This window comes from Zeugodacus cucurbitae, chromosome 5, assembly GCF_028554725.1.
Source record: "Zeugodacus cucurbitae isolate PBARC_wt_2022May chromosome 5, idZeuCucr1.2, whole genome shotgun sequence".
Lineage (NCBI taxonomy): Eukaryota > Metazoa > Arthropoda > Insecta > Diptera > Tephritidae > Zeugodacus > Zeugodacus cucurbitae.
In genome coordinates, this window is record NC_071670.1 from 35,189,631 (window position 1) to 35,214,319 (window position 24,689).

General features: G+C 37.8%; 4 protein-coding genes across 5 annotated transcripts; 3 read left to right on the plus strand and 1 right to left on the minus strand.

Moving 5' to 3' along the window:
- Positions 1-2,300: 2,300 nt before the first annotated feature.
- LOC105216427 (receptor-mediated endocytosis protein 6 homolog) lies at positions 2,301-12,722 on the plus strand. The gene is made up of 11 exons (XM_029042959.2): positions 2,301-3,964; positions 4,071-4,314; positions 4,387-4,533; positions 4,623-5,059; positions 5,504-6,393; positions 6,641-9,554; positions 9,618-9,732; positions 9,794-10,368; positions 10,427-10,597; positions 11,515-11,611; positions 11,682-12,722. Exons 2-11 carry the CDS (start codon positions 4,168-4,170, stop codon positions 11,820-11,822), a joined length of 5,634 nt encoding a protein of 1,877 aa, XP_028898792.2. The 5' UTR covers positions 2,301-3,964; positions 4,071-4,167; the 3' UTR covers positions 11,823-12,722.
- Positions 12,723-13,938: 1,216 nt separating this feature from the next.
- Positions 13,939-19,260, minus strand: Topbp1-a (DNA topoisomerase 2-binding protein 1-B). 2 transcript variants are annotated; one of them, XM_011190906.3, is made up of 6 exons: positions 18,327-19,255; positions 17,551-18,268; positions 16,780-17,471; positions 16,225-16,698; positions 14,788-16,161; positions 13,939-14,729 (listed from the first exon to the last, which is right to left on the minus strand). In XM_011190906.3, exons 1-6 carry the CDS (start codon positions 18,999-19,001, stop codon positions 14,130-14,132), a joined length of 4,533 nt encoding a protein of 1,510 aa, XP_011189208.2. In that variant the 5' UTR covers positions 19,002-19,255; the 3' UTR covers positions 13,939-14,129. The 2 variants fall into 2 exon arrangements, with proteins under 2 accessions (XP_011189208.2, XP_028898801.2); XM_029042968.2 differs by having other exon boundaries at positions 14,788-16,698; positions 18,327-19,260.
- A 451-nt stretch (positions 19,261-19,711) lies between these two features.
- Positions 19,712-22,432, plus strand: LOC105216430 (coatomer subunit delta). The gene is made up of 9 exons (XM_011190907.3): positions 19,712-19,868; positions 19,944-19,983; positions 20,075-20,298; positions 20,358-20,761; positions 20,823-20,996; positions 21,064-21,377; positions 21,446-21,557; positions 21,626-21,791; positions 21,847-22,432. The coding sequence occupies exons 1-9, from the start codon at positions 19,866-19,868 to the stop codon at positions 21,973-21,975; spliced, it is 1,566 nt and encodes a 521-aa protein (XP_011189209.1). The 5' UTR covers positions 19,712-19,865; the 3' UTR covers positions 21,976-22,432.
- A 335-nt stretch (positions 22,433-22,767) lies between these two features.
- Positions 22,768-23,856, plus strand: LOC105216431 (uncharacterized). The gene is made up of 4 exons (XM_011190909.2): positions 22,768-22,931; positions 22,990-23,051; positions 23,117-23,231; positions 23,628-23,856. The coding sequence occupies exons 1-4, from the start codon at positions 22,897-22,899 to the stop codon at positions 23,689-23,691; spliced, it is 276 nt and encodes a 91-aa protein (XP_011189211.1). The 5' UTR covers positions 22,768-22,896; the 3' UTR covers positions 23,692-23,856.
- Positions 23,857-24,689: the final 833 nt, after the last annotated feature.

The window sequence follows — 24,689 nt, forward strand, 5'->3', positions numbered from 1 at the left end:
ATCGGCTATTTGAAATGAGTAAGCGCAAATTTATCGCACATATCGATAGTAAGTAAAAAAATACCTTTAATTATCGATAGATTACCCCAATTATTAAAAAATACCCACAATTATCGAAAAAATACCTTCAATTATCGATTATATACTCATTATATGCATTATCATGGAAACTAACACTCGCTGGAACTCATTGGTGCTATGGGTAGGAAATAATGAACCCTAACTGCTCAAAAGTTTCGCGTAGTTTCATTAAACCGGACTTAAGAAACTTGTATTAATTTTAACATAAATCTTTAGTAGCGTTCTCTAGTAACGTATGATTTAACTAATAGCAGACTTACATGGAACCTAACTAAATTAAAGATAACTCCACTCTTGTCTGTAATATTGGATATTTTTGTTTTCATAGGATAATATATCTAGAGACTGTTGTAATATGCGATCGCAAATGAAGTGATATGAAACAGAGCTACACATATATATTAAAAAAACTGCAGAAATTTTGGCAAAATAGCAAGCTGTATGTTCCAGTAATTTTGTTAACTGTCTAAATTAATAAATATATTTATTCAATAAAATCTATAAAAAATTGTTTGATAAATTTAAAAATTGTATACAAATTTTCATTAAAGCTTCACTCTCTTTTCCTATTCAGTTTGCTAAACACCCTATGTTCTTAATATTTGTTTCGTTCCTACTTCATTTCGTTCCTCAGTAATTTTCCTATAACTTTGTAATTCCCACAATTGCTATTATCTGTCAAAAACATCAGTTCGTCTGGTTGAAGTTTTGCGAAATTTTCCTTTTCATTAAAAAAATTGCATTTTAAGTTAACAAATTGTTCCAAAAATGCATTTTGCTTAAAATAAAATAAATGAAAAATATTTTGTGTAAGTGTTTAAGCCGACAATATATGAAATAATTTGTGAAAGTGTTGTGCAATGGGAAGTGGTGGCTGTGTGCTGTGAAAAATGCCAGTTTCGGAAATTAGTGCCCAACATTGTTGAAAATATTACATATATAAATTGTTTTATCGCCATAATACAAAATATTTGTTTAAAAACTTACAAATATTGTCAGTCTAAAACAACAAATATGCATACATATATATTTAAAATATGTTTTTATACATCCTCTAATATATATGTGCAGGTATATCTGTATATGTAGACATAATTCATTCATAAGTCGTCATAGTAAAACATTTTTACAAACATATATACTATTAAGTATGTATGGCACTATCGCACATACACTATTCGTTTAAGAAATCTAAAAAAACGGGTTTTCGGTCGCCGTACATATGTATATATGGTATTCATTTGTTTTGTAGGAGAATTAAAAATTTGCAACACTTTGTATACAAATAATGACTGTCGCGTAGTTGTGGGCATTAGCTTCGCTATATGGTGTCAACTGATTTACAATTGCAAAGGCAACAAAATATACAATTTTCTCTTTGCAGTTAGTACTTGCAAGCAATTTAGTTCTTAGTATACAACTCATATATATTTAATGTCATTTATCAGTATTTGAAAATAATTACAAAAGTCTAAGCAACAAGTTTTTAATTTGGTTGAATCCTAGTTTACTCGTATTGCTTGTAAATATAAGTAAGTTTTGTGATATTTTTTTTGTTTGTTATTTTTTGCATCCGCATTCCCCTTTTATTCGTGTTATGTGAAAACTAGTTCAATTTGGGTTTATTGGTTTGACGTCGTAAATAGTTACATACAAATATATGCAGTTTTCAAACAGTGGTCATTATAGACATAACCATTTAAGCTCTTTTACATTTGTCGTCAAAACAAATTAAAGGTCAAGGGAAATTTTATAGTAATAATTTATGTACCTAATTGCATTCTTTACTAATTACAAAATACCACAAAGTTAGCCAACTGTGAAATGTACAATGCTGACAAGTAAATTTATTTGAATTTTAGTTTCACATAAATTCAAGTGTTCGCACGTACGTGCATATGTACATATATAAATTTATATATTAATCGTCGTCATGTCTTAAAATTTTAGTATGCGTATGTTTGTATATTTAAATGTAAGTTTACAAAATTAAAAAAAAAACATTTCAAATTATTTCGGTACTCATTACATCGGTAAATATAAACAAAATGCGGTGTATACAACGTCTAATAGAAAGTGAATCATGTGAAAATATTAAGACAATAATTATTTAAAACATATTTAATAGAAAACATAGATAGTAGCTAAGACTGATATTAGCTAAAATGAAATATGTATTTTCTAAAATATTGAAAATGCATTTTATTTTACATGAGAATTTTTGTTACAAGGAATACATATTAATTATATTTTTTGATTGTTCTAAACGAAATTACAAGTGTGTCACCAGTCATAAATATATTCGCGCATTAATTCTCGCTAGAAGTTTTGCCGTTTTCATCTACATACGTACTCCTGTTTGTAAAGATTTATGTTTGTACTAGGTTAGAACTCCATTTATTTTCTAAAAAACTACACGAATAATTAATACAAATGGTTATATACAATATTTAAATATGTATTGATATCTCCTTTGTCTTTGTATTATAGATAATTTAAAGTCACGAAACGGCGTGAAAACAAATAGTTTGTTGACAAATGAGTCGTTTCTATAATTACTCATATTCTTGGTATTAGTAAAATAGCTCGTTATTCTTAGAGAATATGGTGCTATCTGCATGACTTTACTTAAATGCAACTTTTGGTCTGCAATGATGTAAAATTAGCAAAAAGAAACTCTCACTCACTTATATGCAAGTAATTTGTATTTATATATTCATATACACAACGAAATAATAACGGGTTTTAACGTCATTTATCAACGACCTTGTAAATAAGTTTCCAAACACAAACATCACACGAACAACTGTTAAGTATTAAACTCAAAGTTCTTAACTAGACCAACAAGAGGTAGCTGACGCCAATTTCGACGATAGTTGTTCATCAACTATTTACTTATTTTAAGTAAAAAATATGAATATGAAAATATGAACTAATTTATACTCAATCACACTTCACTGAAACACATGTACACAACTGAAGGAAACATTTGCAGTATTACTTCAAAAACTAGTTAAATACTTGTTTACTGCTGTACAAATGTATTTGTTTAGTGTTAAAACCAAAACTCGCAGTTTAAAACTTATTGCAGAAAATTCATTGCTTTACCTAGATTTACGACATTTGCGTTTGCATAACCGGAACGGATCACCGGCGACTGTTTTATGTTACTGCTATAATAATTTTTTACTTACATTAATTTTAGATATTATTTGAATTATACAAACTGTATTGCAGAATTATTCCAGACTTTTCAGTCCCCCAATGCCATAGAACTCGATCTGTATTACTCATATTATTTTATAACAAACCTATAATATATTTGTGTACTTTACTGTTGGTAATACCCCAAATATTTTCAATTGAATTAAAATCTGTAGGGCAATGTTGGCAAATTCAAAACCCCATGATCAGTTGTGTTACATTTTCTGAGCATTACATTCACACAAAAATATGTATGTATGTTCTCATGCCAATTCGAAAAATCAGATTAACCTCATTCAATTGCTAATGGAAATTTCTATTGTTTTGAATGCAAAAAAATGTATATGTACATAAAATAGTATATAAATGATGTACATATTCACTTCCTTATTTCTTAACAAAGGCGAATCCAACAAACAATATTTAATTTTCCAATAAACCATAATTACAAGCACTCGTACATATATACTTACAATGTAATGCGGTCGCCTTGCCTCTGCATGTCATTGTTAAATTCGTTTAACCTATGGGGTGTCAGCGTGTGTTTTGGTGCCTATCCGAGAGATAACAGAGGCTGCTTTATCACTTTGTGTATATACTTTTCATTCATTTTAAATACTTGTGTGGGCGTTATGCAAGTATCCGTCTCGTGCATAGCTGACATTTTGTACAAATTCAAGTTCAGTTAAACACATTATTTGCACAGCACAAACATAGTTTGATTAATTGTTTAGGAAATAGCGCAAGTTAACTAAAAATATAAAATTTTCCTTCTAATTTATCAGCTATCAATGTAATGGAAGTGTGTGGCGTCTAAGAAAAATTGAAAATCGACAGGTTATTTATACAAAAACACAAAAATACAACAGAAAATAAAACAAAATGGAACCGAATTCGGATGATAATCTCTTGGAGATTATGGATTTGGCACGTACTTTGCGCCAGGAACAACTATTCATACAACAAGAACAAGCCGCCTTTGCGCAATTCACAGAGTCACTATCGGAGAACTCGGCAGCCATAACAAAGGTAAAATTGTGTATTTATTAACTGTTGACGCATCTGTTGTTATTAATGAATGTTTACATAACCTATTTGCAGTTGGCGTATATATGCGCACAACAAAGACAGAATCTTAATGATTTGATCACGTCGCGTCCAGAGACGGGCCCCAGTATTTGCTGTCGGCGTGCGAAGAACTATGAAAATGCTAAATACATTGATGCCAAGAAAGTGCTGGACTATGAGGTGAGTTAAATGGTTAAATTGTTTATTTAGACGCCTTTAATTTAGTTGCTAATTTCATTAAATTTTTTTTTCACTTTTTCTCACTACAGCATGCCATTTCCTATGAAGAGCTGTTCAATCACCTCTATCGTTCACCTTATCTGCTTGCACTTTCGCTGGCCACCGGCGATCGCATTGCTGAGATAACACCACAGCACCTTAGCTGTGTAATACACACCATATCGGCGGGGCTCTATGGCAACGCCATCAATACGAAGGATGTGGAAATGATATTGAAGCTCTTAAGAGAGCTTATTGAAATACAAATTGTGGTTAGTGAGAATCCACGTAATTTATTACGTGCAAATTCGTCGGCTTTTGCGCGTCTCTATCATCGTTTGAACGAGTCAATGTTTTCGGCGAAAATCTTTTTAACGGCAGCATTATTCGAACCAATAATGGGCGTATTGAGTGATGTTGATAGTGTGTTGGATGTGGATCCAAGCAAAGTGGTGGAGAATTTCAGCAGTAAAGAGCGCTTGAAAAGGTAAAACTAGTTGTAAGTTTAAATTAAAGAAGATTAGGTCTTATATTTGCTTTTAATTACTGTAATCATTACATTTTTAATTACAATTACATTATCGATTACCGTAATGAAGTAAATTATGTTTATAATTAAAATTCATTTTACAATTAATGTAAGCGAAACAATACATTGCACCATAGTAATCAAATTACTGTAAACATTACTTTTTTTAAATTATAATTACATTACTGATTAACCAAGCAAATAATGTTTACATTTCAAATTCAAATTTGTAAATTACAATCATGCATTATTTAATTATGATAACCATGATTATGATGGTAATCGTAATGCTAACTATTTTCTGCATTACAGTTAAAGTAATCGTAACTCTACGTAATCGATATGTAATCGAAAGTTACATAAAATGCTGTAAACTAATTTTCGTTCGCTTTAACATTCTAGATTTGGTGCTGAAAACTCGAATAACTATCAAGAGAACATAAATAAGTTCCACAATGATATCATAGCCAAGCTGCATGTTATGGCTAAATCATTCATTGACAGCTTAACTTTCAATTGGTCACTTTTTCCATCCACACTCCGCTGGCTGGTACAAACCATGTCACATCAGCTAAAGCAATCACATTTCTCGGATAAAATCATCAATGAAATAATCACGGATATGGTTTTCACACATTTCATTTGCCCAGCAATCGTTAGTCCGGACATAATGGGTATCATCGATGCACCAATACCGGAGCAGGTGCGCTTTAATCTCATACAAATCGGACAAATCATACAAATGCTCGCCTTGGCCAAACACGATGATGTTGATGCGAAATTCGCGCAAGTGCATGCGAAATTCGAATCGAATATGGTTTCAAATTTAATCGATTTATTGCTGATGAGTCAATCCGGCGAAGATGTGGTTGCCATACTCTCGCAGCAAAGTGATTTTGATCGCTCCCATTTGCTGAGTACACAAAGTGAGCTCGCTTATTTTGTAGAGTTCTATCGCATACTCATGGCTAATGATGACTTCGAGCCGCCAGCCGAAGAACGAAAGAAACTGCAGAAAATACTCGCGCATTTGCCGGAATCCGCAGAGCACAGTCAGCGTGTGCAGTCGAATGGCGGGGAGGTGGCCGGCGCATTGCCGGTAAACGGTGAGACAAGTGGACTCAAAGAACGCTCCAAACAAGGTTTCATGGGTCTCAGCAAAGTGACAAAGAACAAAATTGCCAAAAGTATGAGCTTTAGTACAAATAGTAATACAGGAATCGATGGCGCAGCAGCATCAACCCATTTGAATGGGTTAACAAATGGCGGTGGACACACGGGCATAAGTCAAGGTTGGTTGTGTTTTGTGCAAGTGAGGTTATGTTAATTGTATACTTGTTAATCACAATATTTGCAGTTCTAAAAAAGCGGATAACTTTCTACAGACGTAAAGAACAATTTTATATTTATTGTAGTCACTTAGTTACGCATTAGTTAAGCTAAATAGACACTAGCCAGTATGATCGACTATCATTCTAATAGCACACACTCTATTAGTATTATTTTAAATTAATTTTCTTTTGTAACTCCATTCCACAGCCCACGCACATGAAAATCATAACGGTAATAATGGCAGCGCCGGCGCATCAACCAATGCATCCGTCAGTTCGAATAGTTCATCGCCGATACGCACGATAAATATGAATGATGTACTCGAAAATGAGCCAATACTTGTCTTCAGCATTTATAACGGTGATGAGCATAAATTGCAACCGCTCACTGAAGAGGAAGTGCTGAAGATGAACTGCATTGGCCAGGATATATCTAATGGCGAGGCGCTACTCGTCGATACGGGCAGCGTAAATTTGGACAACACTATTGACAAATCATCCTCAGTGGCCAATGGTTTCGATGGCATGGACAACATGAGCGATGTATTGCGTCCGTTGCATTCGAAAACCACACGTTTCTCACTGTCGCACGACGACGCGTCGATCGGCAATTCGGACAATCTGGAAGCGGTTAGCGAGGCGCCGTCCAACCACTCTGTCACTAGCTCACTTGAGTTGGAGGAGGAAAACGATCAAAATGATAATCTATCCGATATGGTATCGGCGAATGTATCAGGACGCGGTTCGCCCAATATAAGCGGTCGCGACACACCCTCTTCACAAGTGACCGATGGTGAATCGGTGCATAATGCTCTACCCACACCGCAAATGCAGAAGCTAATATCGAAAGCGCGTTCCGATATTGAGGATAAATTTTGTAAATTCGAAATAAAGAAATTCGAAGGCGACGAAACTGTTTCGATCATATCGGACACCTGGTCCACCGATGTGTTAGCGAGCGATTCGGAAACTGTAGACGCGAGCGAACGTGACCGTGATCGCAATTTCTCTACACCACTCATACCATCAGCTGTCGTCTTGCCGGGAGACAATAATTTTGATGTGCTAACTGGTGCGGGCGTCATGCGTCCCTTTTTAGATGTATCCGATCAACGCTCCGAGTCTAATTGGAGCACCGATGTGCTGGCCAGCGATTCGGAAAAGTTTGCCGAAGTAGATACGGATGATAATTTGAGCATCACCGCCAAATCGGACATAACCGATTCGGGCGCACGTTCGGAACAGGAGCGTGATCAGTTGGCAGCTGCGATATCTGCTGCGCACACACGACGCGTACCGAATTCACCTTATTATACAGCGCGCAACGGTAGGACATTTCGTGCTGCGACCGCAGCTAATTACAATGCGCCTGCAGGTGGCAACAGTGGTAGCGCTGCGCTTAATGGCGCTGGAAAGGTGGTACGTGCGGCGATTGTCAATGCAGGCAGCGAAGACGGTGGTGTTGTCACGGCCGATGGCAGCCATGGCAGTGGCAGCAGCGATCATTCTCAAGATGATTCAGCATTTTATGATGCGGCGAATTTGTACGATGAAGCCGCGGCCTCTGTGAAGACCGAACAAGATGCTACAGCGCACTACGCCGGATTTTCCTCATTAGCACGCAGCTCGGTGCGCACGACCAATCAGTATAGCGGTGAAAATAACTTTCAGCAAGAATATAAAAGTAGTAGTGGCACTTCCGATGGCAAAGAAACGTTTTTGGGCGCGCCACGCATGCGCCGACAAACCTCAGCCGAGAGCAGTATCTCAAATCAAAGTGTAACATTTGAAGATGCGTCTGGTAATGCGGGTGTGATTGCCAGCAAACCACCGAAGTCGCATCATAAGGGTGGTGTGAAAAAGAAGAAGCAACACAACAACAGCACGTCGAGTCACAAAGATTTAATAGATTTCAGCGATTTCGGTGAAGAGGAAAAACCACCAATATCTGTAAGAGCAGCTATACACGACACGCTGACCGCTCCAACGCCATCGTCGCTCATTGATTTGTTCGTCGATGAAAACGTCGAGCATCGGCACACATCAAATGAGGCGCGCAATGCCAGTTTCGATGGACGTCGTAACGGTATAATGGCAATGAAGGGCAACGGACATACCGAGTCGCCGGGCAGTCATGCGTCGGTGCCGGTATTGCGTCGCCATCAGAGTCTCAATTACGAAAATCATGAGCTCATGATCAGCAATGTGGTAAATTCCACGAAACGTGTAACAATGATACCGAATTTGTCACAAACGGACGACGCCAAAAGTCAACAGCAACAACAGATTATGTTACTTTGCGCGAAAACCGAGAAATTGCAGCTGAACGATACCGATAACGGCACGAGTGAAAGCGCCACGTTGTCCACATCGCGTACCACACTCTCGAACAACACGTCTGGCATTGGCACCGCCAGTGCAACGACTTCTAGTTTAAGTATTGCCACTACCAGCATGAACAGTTGCCAAAAACCGACCAAATCGACCGGTGCCATACCGAAAAGCATCAGTTTCGACGCATCGGCCGACAAGAATACGAATAGCCATAATGATGGTGCCGCGGGCGCAACCACCAGTGCCGGCGCAGGTGCGCGCCATTTACCCACACATCGCAATGCGCGTGTACTATACCCTAATTTGGGTGGACATATCTCGACTAGTGCCAATAGCAATTCCGGTATATTCAACAAGTTGAAGCAAGGTATTTTCAAGCACAGACGCGGCAACAAATCACATTCACGCCACTCGACGCATCTACATAACGGTGTTGAGAGTGTGGATGCTGGCGCTGCGAGTGGTGAGTACGCTACGACACACACCACCAGCAGTCGCAGCGTTTCGTTCAGCGCCAACACCTCGGAAATGTCGCTCGAAATTATTGGCATCGGCAGTGGTTCGGCTAGTGCGCGCAACACATCTACAGGCGGTGCTGACAATGTTGGTGCCACCGGCGGCATGGCATCGAGCTATAGCGATATCAATGAGGATATTCTGGCCAAGTATCGTCGTAAGGTGAGCAGCTCGAGCGAAGCAACCAACTCCGACTCAATGGGCAACTGTTTGGTGGGCTTGGCTGCCGGTGCGGCTGCTCATGAACGCAAACTTTCCGATACAGAGGCGAAGTGAGTGATTTGCAAATATTTTTTTAGTTTTGTTTTACTTAAAAATATTTTTTTATTTCATAGATCACCAACTACTTTGTTGCACGATAAAACGCTTGCTTTTAATGTGATCAAGAAGAAAATACGTACCGTGCTGTCTAAGACTGATTTACACACTGGCGATTTTCGCCATACTACAGTAAATATATTTTTGCCATTCTTCTGTATTCTCTTTCATAAACTGTTCATGCGTCTTTCAGTACACCAATGCCTCACCTTTGCTCACATATCTGCAAATCCAGTTGGCGCAAGCGCTGAATCTGCAAAATTTCCAACAAATATCCTACGTTTCCGAAGCCATTCGTTGCATTTCCACACTCGAACGCAGCCAGCACACCCAGCTACTCGAGGAATTGCAGCAGGACATACAAAAGCGTCAAAATTACTTACAGTATTTAATGCGTTATCGGCAAAACCAACTGCTCATGATGGAGAATATCGAACAGTTCGAGACGCGCCTGCGCAGCGAAAGTGCCACTTGCAATCGTTACTTAATGGCCGTTTGTGTGCGCCTATTTTTTGAGAAACGCCAAGCGAAGTTGGCTGAGTTCCAAGAGGAGTTTGCACGCCTCACAGTCTCGGATGACAAAATCGAGTTGATTGAGGAATTCGTTGATGGGCTGATGGAGGAGTTGCTTGCACCGGCCGGCATATTGCATGGCATGCCCGAGTGGCAGGCACAGGAGGCACGCCAATCCATCGAACGCATACTGCTTACGCGTCTCTACCAGCAAGTGATGTTCCCCAATGAAGATGCGGACTTGTCGCGTGACACGTAAGTGAAGGACTTCTCAATTCCTGGAAACTCTTTATTTTAATATATTTGTTTTTAGTGTACTTTCGGAGCACATAAGAAAGCTGCAGCGTGTGATTAGTCCTTCACATCCGGCACTTTGCATTCCACAAGCATATCTCTCCGAGGCTCCTTGGTCCTTTTCACAGCAGCAGCTCTCCTATATATCGGCGTATAAAACACCGCGTGAAAAATTGCTGTGTGTTATTAGGTAAGCTAAGTTTTTGTAATTATGGTTTTGTGTTATTGTTTGTATATTGTTGAGAACAACAAACCCATGAGAGGGCGAGTGGAGTAGAGCCTTCCAGAATCGAATGGGGAACGGCTTCCTTCTCGAACTTTCTCGCTTATTCACTGCTAAGAGCTTTCGTAGAATCCAATCCCCCTCCCAGAGGCATCAATAATACCTCACTGAAATACGTCGACGCCACACAGAATTATACCGACTGGACTTCGGATGGGACGGACTGAACGCCATTCACAGAGAAGCCATTAACACCTTCATGGACTCCCTTCCCGAATGGCGTCTCGCGAAACTACAGTGACCTCCGCGCTACTTCGTTCTCCTGCTTGTCCAGACTAGACTCTGACATGCTCCATATGTCCTGCATGCAAAAGAGTCCCCGCATGATACTAACCACCTCTTTGCATGCCCCCTAAACCCCACTCATCAAACATCTCTTTCCTTTTGGTCCGACCCATCGAAACAGCTCGTTTCATTGGACTTCCGTTGGATGACTTCGATTACAATTCATTTAGGCTTGTAGGTTCAAGTACGTTTGGGTAACCGCTACAACAATAACAACAAGATCGAATGGGAGTAGTTTATGAGATGGTTTTTATTATTGTAACGGCAAATGAATTTTAATAAGTTTTCGAGATGTCAGTCCTTAGCCAAATAAAAATCCGACTCCATTCTGGTTACATAGACCCGACTTCTGTGGAATAGTTTAAGAGGTGGCAGCTCTTCGTCATCGTTCTCAAGTTTCTATAACTCTTTCTATAACTATTTCTATAACTCTGATAACCTCCTAGTGTTTTTTTCATCTTTCATTATTTATCTGTCTTTATTTTAAGAGTCATACCTATTTGATTCCATTTTCTTTATTTTTATTTCTTTCATTCCAGGTGCATTTCGAGTATTATGAGTTTGTTGCACATGTCGAGTGGCCGTGTGCCAGCTGCTGATGATATTTTGCCCGTTCTAATTTACGTGGTGATTATGGTGAGTATTTTGTCAACAACAAATAACAACAATAAAATATTTTATTTATTCATCTTAATTTTCTCCACAGACAAATCCACCCTTCCTGCTGTCAACAGTTGAATATATTACTTGCTTTATTGGCGAGAAGCTGGAAGGTGAAGAACAGTTCCATTGGACGCTCTTCTGTTCCGTGGTGAAATTTATCAAAACAATGGACTACTTGGATTGAGCGTACACTTCCATATAACAAGGTTTCTGTTACACTTTTGTTGATGAAGCAACGTGCTTTTTTGTTTTAATTATAAGCTCTATTCCAAATTGTTTATTATTTTTATTGTGAATGTATTGTCTCAATTAGTCGACTGGTCGAAATGAAGAGCATCCTTAAAGCAATATTAATGTAATCTATATATATGCATATACATACATACATATACATACGAGTATATGTAACGAGTTGATAATTGTTGAACTGTTAAGTTTTTTCTTCTGTTATTTATGCACTATACAAATGCGATTAGTTTGTAACTGTTTAATTGGATTTAAGTACACATTATATCGAAAAGAAATGTAAATTTGCATGTTTTAAGTTTAGCTCCTGAGTTGAGTTGTATATTTGTTTAACGAAAGCGTGAGTTTGGACATCTACGAACTTGTCCATGAAGATTCTGGCGATGTGTGCATAAGTGTATAGCTTACGTTGTAATTATTGTATGTATTTTGTTATAATAAATTAAAATATATAAATAAAGGCTTATTGTATACATACGTACATATAAAAACTATATATATATATATACATACATATATAATGTAAACTATTTTTTGATATTTATTAAGCAAACATAAATATACATAGTATACTTTACCTATATACACCATATGTATTAGCAATCAACAGCATTCATTAGTATACTCTTTATAATGTAAACAAAAAACTTGAACTTGAATAGCAAAACAAAAACAGGGTGACAGTAAATGTAGTACACGCATACATACCTACATAGAGTTGAGCATTTTAATTACATATTTTCTTAATTACATAATCATGAATTAAATTAAAAATTACATATTTAGTAGTACAATATTCAAAGATATTAATAAAACTGATACATATGTATATGGTGAATTTGTTTGCGTACTATTTCGAAACAACGATGGGTGGGTGTGGTGAGTTTTTGTTAAATAATGGTTTTTGACAAAATTTTGTACAGGGTTTTTCAAGAAGAGCGCTACAAAAGTTTTAAAACAATGTCAATGAAATTCTTTATTCCTGTGAAAGTATCCTCGATGCCATTATGTTCCATACATCCATGGCGCCGTCCTGTTGGTTCCTGCGGTTCCCATTCACAGTAACGTACCGGTCTTGATCATCACGGTAGAAGTACGACACCAATGCCACCGCCGGCGCATAAACCGCACCAAACCGTACTTTGTTCGGGATGCAATGGTGACACTAGGATTACGTGTGGATTGCTTCCTAACCAATAACGCATATATTGCTTATAGATGAAGCCATTCAGCCAGAAATGAGCCGACCATAAATTAGACCTAGCGCTCTTGAAGTTGAGGCCACTTACTCTGAATCTTTCCATGATGAAATGGCAAACCTTACTGAAGCGAAATGTCAAAGAGCGGGAGAAAATATGGCGTCATTTGCTGTCCCTAATGGTCTACCTTTGTAGCGTCCCTATTGGAAAAGCGTCCCCTAAAAATGAGCTCTTTGTACATGTTTTGGTGAAGTATGGGTTCTATCCGACAGTCGGGTGAGTATTATCGACGACCAAAATTGTTCCTGCAACAACAAAAAAGTCAAAGCAGTTAAGTTTTATCCTAAAAGCAACCAACCCCTGATATCAACATTTTCAATTACAAGGACGGTCGGTACTGTACAACTACCGGTATTGATTCGGATTTCCTCCGGCTGAGGGCTATCCTTTTGACGATCAAATCCTGTTTGGAACAGTAAGGTTGCATTTTGCTTGCTCGAACATTTCCATTATATGATCCCAACCACATCTAAATAACCATTTCCAAGATGGACAGATCCAAAATACCGGATCGGGCTCATATTTTTTTCCTCAAAATTATTTCGAAAGCTCGTTTTTTGTGTCTAATGTGTAGCTGAAGAATCTGAAGTACTTCCCACACGACCTAGATAACCGTTATAACTACAATAAAAACACTTCAGTTCAAATCGGTGGTTCGATATCAGATACCGAAGTTTATTAAAACAAAAATTTCTTAAATTTTAGACAAGTACACAATTTTTCCGCAAAACCTACCTACAGATTTACCAACAGATACTGGCGAAGTATCTAACAACAGCCATTAAAAGTTGAATATTTTGTTTTTCGCAATATATAATGTTTATTAGCAGTAAATTTGCATTAACTATGTAAATAATTCATTATTAATTGAATTTCAATGAACAAATTTCAACAATTTCAAACCAAATATTACATAGATGCACTGAGTCACATGTTCACACATAATTTGTGCCCTATTTTCCATTGATAAATTCTCACTATTCAGTCTATAGAATTTTTATTTCGTACTTGGCTGCGTCTACATCCTCGCCATACATTAGATAGGAGTTAATGTACATCTGCGAGTAGATCTGCACATCCAGCGTACGCAGATAATCGTAATCGGTGCGTGTTAGCGGCGCTTTCTTCACATCCACGAAGCAGTGCGTGGCATTTCTCGACGCACTACAAGCACTAAATGGCGACTGTACCGACAACACTTCGCCATAACCGGCGCGTAAGACATTCTTCACGGCCTCCGAATTGCGCTCGGAAATGTGTAGTATAACGCGAAAACCACTGAAAGCGCCCAGCTTTTTGCCATCGGCCGTTGTGGCCACATTGAGCTTCGTACGCCAACGATGCACCGCCGAGGCCAACAGCTGCTCATCAGCCGTTAGTTGTGGTAGATTTAACGCTTTGCTATTGCCCCATTCGTAGAGTTCCTCGTCGACGAAAACATCCTTGGCGTAGCACTCTTCAATGTACTTGAGACTGAGCACCCATTTGCCCGACGAGACACAACCGAGCATTTTCTCGCCACGATTCGGGCGTTCGCAAATGAAATGTGTGCATTGCGGATCGAAGTTGACGAGGTTCTCAGATACCTAAAATGAATATGAAGAATATAACAAATGCTTTATTGATTTGTCAAGTGCTACTTACCGTTCCGCCGAGCTTATGTATCTTGTTGATAATGTCATTGCGCGTGTCTTCGTCGACGCACGAAATGCTGAAACGCGGTATGCCTTTGTGTTGCATGCTGGGCGAAGCTTTGGAACGTCGTTCCTTACCGAATTCGACGGGATCGCGCCAACCGACCATATTCTCAGTGCCCAAACCGAATTGCTCCGACTCAAAGGGCTGCACGTAATTTTGTGTTTCCGTCTCTGCGGCGCCACAAGGCGGCACATCCGTATCCATGTCGTCGGTGCCAGTATCTGCACTATCCGAGGCGCCACTGCCAGTTACATTGCTGGAGCCGCCTGTGCGTCGCGACTGTTTCAGACTCTGCCTGCGAGATTCACAATTCTTTAGATACTCAGTGATCTTCTGTAGCTCCGGCGAGGATGCAGCCAATGTGGTAGTGGCACGAGCGCTGCTTTCTTTGCGGTTGTCGTTTTCGTTCGCGACGTTTGCCAAAGTGTCAGCCTCGGTGTTTTCGAAACTGATTTTATCAAAATCCAAAGTGGTCTTGCCAAAGCTTGCCTGCTGCACCATATGCGACGGCTCGCCACCCAAACTACCGCCTCTGGTAGGTGTCTGTGTGCTGGGCACAAAGGCGTCCGCATCGGAGACACGTGTTGTGCGGCGTTCGCTCGTGTTCAGACTGTGGTTCATGCTTGTGGCGAAGATTGCACGTGGCACTATACCCTTCACGCTATGCTCTGACGTATTCATTGTGTCATGCGGCGATCTGCGCGGCGTATTTGAAGTAGGCGCCGCCAGTGCTGACATTTCCGCTGTGGCAGCCATAGCTTTCTTAGCTGCCTTCGCGCTGGTCGTGGGCCTGTCTTCAGTATCGGTATATTGTATGCCTAAAGCCTCGCACGTAGAGCGTAGCACACGTCGACGCAGCTCATCGATGGGTGTATCCACCTTCAGCTTTTTCGTTGGTAAACGCCAGCGACGCTCAAATGCGTCCGCCATACGCTTTTGGAACTCGGGTGTGGTGCAGAAATCGGGTATACCTTTCGGTGTGGGCAATTTACGATTGATGGGTGTGCAAGCTTGTCGGCGTATACGCTCCAATTCGGGTGTCTGATTGTTACGCATCTCTTCGATGAGTTCACGCAGACATTCGCGTGCGTCTTCGTTATCCAGTTCGGCCACAACACCTTCCAGATACTCGAAATTGCACGAGGAACGCCCATAAGTATTTGTGGGTGTATGTGGCGAGTCCGGCGTAACCGGCGCATTATTTGTGGGTATATTGGAAAGTGACGTACGATTGTTGCGCGAAAAGGAGCCGGCCAATTCGGTGACACGTTTGTTGCGTAGTGGCGTGAAATCGGTGGCCGCAGTCACCTCGGGCGTGTTCTGGGGGAACATAAAAAATATGATAATATATAACAAAAACATCAAACCGATTTCAATGCTTACGTCATTTTCTGTATTTTCTTGCGTCTCCATTGCTTCAACGGCTGCAACGGCCGGCGTGGTGGGCGGACGCGCCACTGCATTGGGTAGATTTTTTTCGCGTAAAGTGGGTGATATTGGAAAATCTGGCGGACTGTTACCTACCAAGTACTGTTGAAATGGTAATTTCTTGCCTTCGACTGCGCATTGTACTAACCAGGCAGAAGTGACTACTGGATAACCCCATTTAATAGCACCCTCATATTTAGAACCTTCTGCGCGTGGACAAATTAAGAGGGGACGCTCTTTTTTGGCCAATATGCGATTGACAGAGGCGCCCAGTAATTGCGCTACGGAGTCTATAAAGTCATATTCCAACGCTGTATAAATGGAAATGACGATTGTCATGCCCTCAAGTGGCTGCGCGCTGGCAGTGTGTGGCACAGGACGATGGAAATATTCTATGGGCACCATTTTATTTTGTTTCATGCAGTTTTCCTATATAATAAGTAAATTAATTTATTTAAATATTGAGACATTTTAACTTATATATCTATGTATTTGTAATTGTTTGCTTACCACATATAAATCCGTGACTATGTGGCGCGCCTTGACTGGTAACTTATTAGCTTTTAATGTGCGCTCAAACGAGACAATTGCATAGTCCACAATATCTACGAAGTTAGCCGGTACTATATCGCCATGTGCCGCTTCACATTCGCTTAACATTTGTGTGTAGAATTCTTCGGGAAAGTGATCGCGATCGATATAAAGCGACATGCCGTCAAAGAAATTCAAATTCTCAAAGTCGATCTCACTATTCATCTTTGTCGAATTCTCATTCTCAGCAGTTGTATTTGCTGCAGGCGCTGCAACTTTATGCGCTATCGGTTTTAAGGTTGATGAGGCTACCGGCCCAGATAAAGTGTGATCTGCATTATTTGTGGTAACATCTGCAATTGGTGCCGGTACTGAGGCAGCTGGTTCATTCTCCTGCGAGTACTGTGCGATCAGATGTTGCTCGTCTTCCTCGAATGGCAAATCTTTCGGAGTTGTGGGCTCAGACTTATCATCACTTTCGAAGAGCTTCTTTTTCGGCTTCTCTGGTTGTTTAAAACTATGATTCATAGAGCGTAAAGTCTTTTTGCTAGACGGCGAAGGAGCATCAGGCTCACGTGCATTGGGTAGTGACATGCGATAGACGACTTCGCTGGCAGCTTGTTTCAATTTGATGCTTTGCAGTAACCAATCGAGACGTACGATATTTACCGCTAGAATGTTAAAAGAAAAAACAGTGAAGATAAAGGTTTATGTATCGCATACAGCTAAAGCATATGAAGCATTCCTTACTTGTCAAAATCCCATCACGCTTCCAGGCGCGTAGCTCAGCATCGTCTAGTTGTCCTACAATAATGTGCGTAATTTTCTCATTCACCACATCGTAACGCGTCGCGCCGCCAACATTTAATATCCGATTTAATTTTTCTCTTTCTTCCAGCCGAAAACCACTTAAATAAATGCAACAACCATCCAAAAAATTGCCCGCTTTCTTTGCTTGTTTGGGACAAATCTCTTCATAGACTAGACGATAATGATCTGAAGCAACTTGTTTACGATGAATTTCCCTCTGTAAGTCCTTAGAGGTACCTGCCCGTGGTATTGGCGCTACAAATGTGCCATCTTTCTGTTGAATTGCTGTTTCGTTTATGCCGCTGCTCACTGTGTCATTAACTGTTGTGAGTTCACTTTTGCCGCTACGGCCGGAACCACACATAACGCTTATACGCGATGTATCGGAGAGCTGTGTAAAATCTGCGAGTGTACGATCGCCTTTGATAGGAGTTGAAACTTTTAATGATTTCACTTGGTAGCCTTTTGTAGGCAGAGCGAAGCCCTTTTCAGCACTATCAAATATCCACTCAGGGCAAAGTATGTCCTTTTTGTAACGCACAGCGGCTTTATATTTATCTGAATTTGTGTTTCCCCGTTCAGTGATAACTATATCAACAAGTGCTGAACGAAATGCACAATGATAGGTGCCACCGTTTTCATTCACCAAACGCATTATCTGCAAATTTACATTTATTTATTATTCAGTCAAGATGAAAATATTTAGATTGTGTTACCTCATTTTTCTTATCAGTTTCTAAGCCAGTGCAAGTGATGTTTGTACCAAAGAATATCGGTAACTTATACTTGTCGAACTCTTCGTCAGTTGCAGCAACATTCTCAATAGAACTGCGTTCCCAGACGCGTTGTACCCAGTCAACATGCATCACCGGTATGCCGTTCAACGTCGCATGTTCATATTTTGTAGATTTGATTGTATTTGAAATTAGATGTGTAACTGGACGACTAAGATTTTGGAAATAATAACCACCCATCCATTGAATATATGTGCGCACACGCTCTTTTTGATCTGCCGGTATGCCTGTGGCACAAATGTGCAAATCACGCATTGCCGTTGTATAAATTGGACTAGTGCCAAGTGGAACGGGTAGTGAGTCTATCAGACATGTTATAAGACATCGCGGTCCTATTATAAGTGACTTTGTTTGTTGCAGTTGTTTGAAAAAATCTCCTTCAAACTGGTCGAAAATGAATACATCCTTTTTCGTAAGCTGCCCTGAAGCAATAAGTGGGAATCCATCACTGGCATTTATATGCCTTATATTTTCTTCTGCTATATGCCCACGAAGTTGAGTAAATGCCTTTTCCAAATCAGCGCATTTGGGGGAGTTACGTTCTTCCACCGTTCCCGTTGTAACGAAATAGGCATTTATTGTGTCGTCAAAACTCATGAGTGAAGATATTATTTTTGCATAAATAAGAACTGATTAACTATTCGTGCAAAATTATTTTATTTCTTTTTGCAATCGCGCCAAATTAAAAATTTTAAATGTCAAAAGAATTCAGGGATGTATTTTAAGTACTGAAAAATGACAATTAGAGATAACACATATCCATTTGAGAGTTTTGAGAAACCTATTGGCAGAGATCTGGATGCAACAGAATTAATAAACGATTTTTGGCGCACAAATTTGACGCAAATTCTGAGGTAATTCTGAGTTAATAACAATAACAAAAACACACATTTTTTAAATTAATTTAATTTCGTTATAATATCAATCCAAAAAACATATTTTTTCTAACAATTTGAATCTTTTGCTCATCATTCAATTCATTAACTTTTTTGGTAAAATCTATTGACAAAACGGAAATGAAATCACATTTTTAAATGAAATTTTTTATATTATAATAAATGTATATCCAATATATATTTTTTTGTTATAAGTTTGGTCTTTAGTTTTTTATTTAATATTTTGATATTTTAAGAAAAAAAAAGAATTCGTACTTCACGAAATAGTCAATTCTAAATTAAGATTTTGAAGTAAAAAATTCAAATTTAATTTTTATTATTCAATTATAATTTATAAATATTCATGTTAATGTTTTCATGCAAAAATAAAAACATTTGTGGTTTGTTGTCGATAACGAATTATCGCTCCCATCTAATCGTTAATAATTTGACGTTTTCATTGTACATTAATCTAACACGTCAGCTACGAAGGGAGAGGATTTTGACAAAATTGTGTAAAAAATTGTCTTAATTATTCTTCTAGTTCTATAAAAGTGTTCTAAATCGTATAAACAAATTTGTGAAAATGGTGAGCATTGACAAATAAACCATTAACTTTGCGTTGTGGATTAGAAATACATTTTTCTGTTTGTCGTATTTGCAGGTTTTGATAGCTGCGGCGGTGTGTACAAAAAATGGCAAAGGTATGCAACTACATATATCTGCTTTTCGGAAATAATTACGTTGTATATACACCTGCACATAACTAAAACTCTTACTATTTTCTTTAAACAGTGATTATATCACGACAGTTTGTCGAGATGACGAAAGCACGTATTGAGGGATTGCTTGCCGCTTTTCCAAAGCTGATGACCTCCGGAAAACAACATACTTACGTGGAGACCGAGTCGGTGCGTTATGTCTATCAACCAATGGAGAAGCTTTATATGTTGCTAATCACAACAAAAGCCAGTAATATTTTGGAAGATTTGGAGACACTTCGTTTGTTTTCCAAAGTTGTAAGTTATATCTATATGCTTTTGATATGCGTGCATTTAATGTAAAATTTTCACCATAGATTCCTGAATATTGCCATAGTTTAGATGAGAAGGAAATTCTTGAGAATGCATTCAATTTGATTTTCGCTTTTGATGAAATTGTCGCGCTTGGGTATCGCGAGAGCGTCAATTTGAAACAGATCAAAACCTTTATTGAAATGGACTCACACGAGGAGAAGGTATATCAAGCAGTACGTCAAACTCAAGAGCGTGAGGCGCATCAAAAAATGCGTGAAAAGGCTAAAGAGTTACAGCGTCAACGCTTGGAGGCTGCCAAGCGTGGTGTTAGTAGTTCACTGATCGGACGTGGTAGTCATGGTAGCAGTAACAGCAGTGGCATGGACGCTTTTGGCATCAGTTCCAATTCGATAAGCAGTGCACCGTCAATTGAGTCCGAGTTGAAACCAGCGGTTACAAAGACCCAGTAAGTTGTAATCATTTACATAAAACGAATATGTTTTGTAAAATGTTTAATTTTATTGTAGAAAACCAGTTGCACGTAATGCTTTGAAATTGGGTGGCAAAACGAAAGACGTCGACAGTTTCGTTGATCAACTGAAGAGCGAGGGTGAAAAGATTTCCGCTTTGACACCTGTAAATAGTCAAAACAGCGTGGCCGTGGCCAAAACAAAAATTGCTTCAGATGTGCATACTGAGAGGTAGCATTCTATAATTCTAATGTTGTATTGTATTACAATATTAATATATATATTTTTTATTTAAAAGCGTGCACCTTAAAATGGAAGATAAGCTTACTGTGCGCCTTGGACGTGATGGCGGCTTGCAACAATTCGAGCTATCCGGTTTACTTACGCTGCGTATTTCGGATGAAAACTTCGGTCGTATTAAGGTGCAATTACGTAACAATGACACACATGGCATACAACTACAAACACATCCTAATGTGGATAAGGAGCTCTTCAAGACGCGCTCAATAATCGGGCTGAAAAATCCAGCTAAACCATTCCCATTAAACACAGATGTCGGTGTATTGAAATGGCGTTTTATTACACAGGATGAAGCTGCCATACCCTTGACAAGTAAATATTATTTGCATAAATGCACGCAATATGTTTAATATGTAAATTTTAATCTTAATTTATAACAGTTAATTGCTGGCCTTCTGAGAATGGCGAAGGCGGTTGTGATGTAAACATCGAGTACGAGTTAGAAGCGCAACATTTAGAATTGCAAGATGTCACTATCTCCATACCATTGCCGTAAGTATTCTTTAATTATATGGCATACCAAACATTAATTAACTAAATTTTATTTTTTTTTTCAACAGCATGAATGTACAGCCGTCGGTAGCTGAATATGATGGCACATACAATTATGATGCACGCAAGCATATACTACAGTGGAACATACCCATCATTGACCGAAACAATACATCTGGCTCGATGGAATTCAGCTGCAATTCATCAATTTCAGGCGATTTCTTTCCACTACAGGTATGTTATTTGCCAGAGAGATATCCTTAACAATCCTAACCTCGTTTTCAATTAGGTCAACTTCGTATCGAAAACGCCATATGCTGCTCTAAGCGCCACAGACGTGTTGCTTATTGATGACGATAGCACAGTAAAATATTCTACTGAAACGATGCTTTTTGTTGAAAAATATGAAATTGTTTAAAAGTTAGTAATATAAATCACTTACACTTTCCACATTAAGCATGTGTGTAACATAAGTTACCAATTGCAGGAAAAAAATTATCATATTACATGAATTCTTACCATTTTACTTATACATATATATACTGTTTGTTTTCACTGGCTCAAACATACATACATAGTTACGTTGTTGCGTTGAGAAATAACCAAAATAGCATAGCAATTGAAAAATGTAAACTTTAAAATGGTATAATCTCGGTATTTCTTGTTAATAGTCTGTAAACTAACAGTATATTGTAATTCCAAACATATATTACGACATAATTTTATATATATATCTGATTTATAACTTAAAAATGATTTTTTGTTGGCCAAACACTATATAAATATGATAATGATATACATATATGTAAGCATTGATTGCAATGATTTATAATGCAGATATATTCAGAAATAAATATTTAGGTTATGAAACTATATGTATTGTATTTCTCCTTCATTTGAGTAAATTGAAAAAAAAAAAATGAAACATTTCAAGGAACCTTAACTAAAAGTTCTGTTGGAACCTTCCAATCTGTTGGAGACGTAATACACTGTGGATTATTGGGAGTTTAAACCTCAACTAAGACAACAAACCCCGTCTAAGCAAAATACAATAAAATAGTTTTAAACAATAGAAATATTCTTATAACAAAAAAATAGTTAATTTTAATTAACTATTAAATTAGCAAATTTATTAATTTGCTGCGGAATGATTTTTATTCCGTCATTTCATATTTCTTATCGATTGCTATCGTTTAGCATAATCGATAACTGTTTTTCTCCGCTAACTAGTACCAGATGACATTTCCAAATTAAAACAGCTGTTTGAAAATTTTTAATTTGTTTACGATTTTCTCAGGATATAAATTTTAGTAATACAATACAGGTCCTTTAATAAAACATGGAACAGCAGTTAGAGAAAGTTCTTAATGATTTGTAAGTAAATGTATGTGTTTTAAATGAAATTGTTGTTACTTTATCACTTTCTGCGCAGTGCCTCCCAGCCGGAAACAGTGGGTGTGTTGCTGGCCAATCGTCAAGGACTCTGTCTGGGAGGTAAGCAATATAGTTAAAATATTTCAAAGCATCAGTAGTGAGCTAATAACCTAATACAACTTTAGCAAAAGGTCAAATAAATCCCAATGTTTCTGGTATTGGTATGGCTATCTCAGAGCAGGCGTGCAAACTGGAGCCCAACTTGAATCCACCAACTATTTGTCTGTACAGTGGGAACAAGTAAGTTTAAATGCAATAAAGTGCATCCACGTTAATCACATTGTTGGATGTGATTTACAATGTTTAAATTAAAATAAGTTTGTTGTTAAAATTACGTATGTATATTTGTTGTGCTTTGTTTATTCTTTTATACAGTTTTTTTTTTAATTTTAGAGTTATATAATTTGTTTTGCTTTTTTAAAAAATTACCTTTCTCGTAGTATTTTATCACAAAGTAAATTGTTAAAAAAATAAGTATTAACAAGCAATTGCATTTAAATGAAAGAGTGACGTCATCTTGTAAAATTGTAACATCACTATATGTTAAGGCACTGCTTTTTTACTGTGAAAATTCTAATTAATTTAAGTGTGTAAACTGTGAATTGAAATATTTTTTTTTTAATTATCAATTTCTAGGCGTTGTATCATCAAAAAGGACGGTGAATTAACTGGTGTCATTTATAAACAAAAACCTAACTGAATATGAGCTGTAAAGTGCCCTTTTTATATACCTACATACTTACATATATACTTATATGCATAAATAAACCAAAATAACTATAAAAGCATGTGTAAAATTTAGCATAAACTTCTTTTGTAATTAAAACTCTTAGCAAAGTGTATAAAATATAGCTTATGAAAACAATTCATTTAACTTTTTATTACTAAGTTTCTAAAATATTTTTAAAATAGTATAAAATATAATAATACTTTTTTAATTTCGTTAATTAGCGGTTTTTTGAATCTAAAAAATGTTCAATTTAAATAGTGACATTGAATTATGGTCTTTACGAAGTGCTTGTTTCGAATTGAAAAAATATATTTTTTTGTGGTTGGATACTGGAAAATACATTTTGTTTTGAAGGTCTTTGCCTATATTTGTTTATGCTGTTCGCCCGATTTTTGTTGTAATTAGAAATTCACAACGTTATAATCTGTATGAAGTTCTTGAATACTATATGCATCCTAAGTGAAATGTAATAGCATCAAAGGTTTGCTGTGGAGTGGAGCGTAAATGACATGCAACAAGCAGAGAAAGCGATAGTCAAAGCGACGTGTTTTTCAATTTAAGGTAAACCATCTATTTTTGCCATATTTGCGCTAAATGGAGAAATTTCAAAGTCGCGGCAACGTTCGAATGCTGCATGCAGTTCGAATTGAAAACGGAAAACTAATATGGACGCACATGAAGCATGAATGTACGTATGTATGTATTGATGTAAAGCAAGGCGCAACACCAAGGAAACCGACTGCATGAGGCTGAGACATATTGAAAAAGTGTGTAAGAACTGTAAATGACTTGATACCCTTTTTGGAGGAAAATGTGGTGAATATCTCGATGGTGGTGTTGGGGAAATTTGTTTTAAAGATCTGTTTTAGTGTTTAAAATTTAATTTCAAAGATTTTCACAGAAACTATATACATATAGAATTCGAGCAGATCTCAAGTATAAAAAAAAACATTTTGGACGAATAAAGT

Excerpts from the sequence above, each read along its gene's own strand:
- LOC105216427 (XM_029042959.2), top strand. The coding sequence starts at position 4,168 with ATGGAACCGAATTCGGATGATAATCTCTTGGAGATTATGGATTTGGCA. Across the intron at positions 6,394-6,640 it reads ACACACGGGCATAAGTCAAG|CCCACGCACATGAAAATCAT; the intron begins GTTGGTTGTGTT and ends TCCATTCCACAG. Across the intron at positions 10,369-10,426 it reads GCGGACTTGTCGCGTGACAC|TGTACTTTCGGAGCACATAA; the intron begins GTAAGTGAAGGA and ends ATTTGTTTTTAG.
- Topbp1-a (XM_029042968.2), bottom strand. The coding sequence starts at position 19,001 with ATGAGTTTTGACGACACAATAAATGCCTATTTCGTTACAACGGGAACG. Across the intron at positions 18,269-18,326 it reads AAACTGATAAGAAAAATGAG|ATAATGCGTTTGGTGAATGA; the intron begins GTAACACAATCT and ends GTAAATTTGCAG. Across the intron at positions 14,730-14,787 it reads TACATAAGCTCGGCGGAACG|GTATCTGAGAACCTCGTCAA; the intron begins GTAAGTAGCACT and ends TATTCATTTTAG.
- LOC105216431 (XM_011190909.2), top strand. The coding sequence starts at position 22,897 with ATGGAACAGCAGTTAGAGAAAGTTCTTAATGATTT. Across the intron at positions 23,052-23,116 it reads TCAAGGACTCTGTCTGGGAG|CAAAAGGTCAAATAAATCCC; the intron begins GTAAGCAATATA and ends ATACAACTTTAG. Across the intron at positions 23,232-23,627 it reads TGTCTGTACAGTGGGAACAA|GCGTTGTATCATCAAAAAGG; the intron begins GTAAGTTTAAAT and ends ATCAATTTCTAG.
- LOC105216430 (XM_011190907.3), top strand. Across the intron at positions 20,762-20,822 it reads CCAGCGGTTACAAAGACCCA|AAAACCAGTTGCACGTAATG; the intron begins GTAAGTTGTAAT and ends ATTTTATTGTAG. Across the intron at positions 21,558-21,625 it reads ACTATCTCCATACCATTGCC|CATGAATGTACAGCCGTCGG; the intron begins GTAAGTATTCTT and ends TTTTTTCAACAG.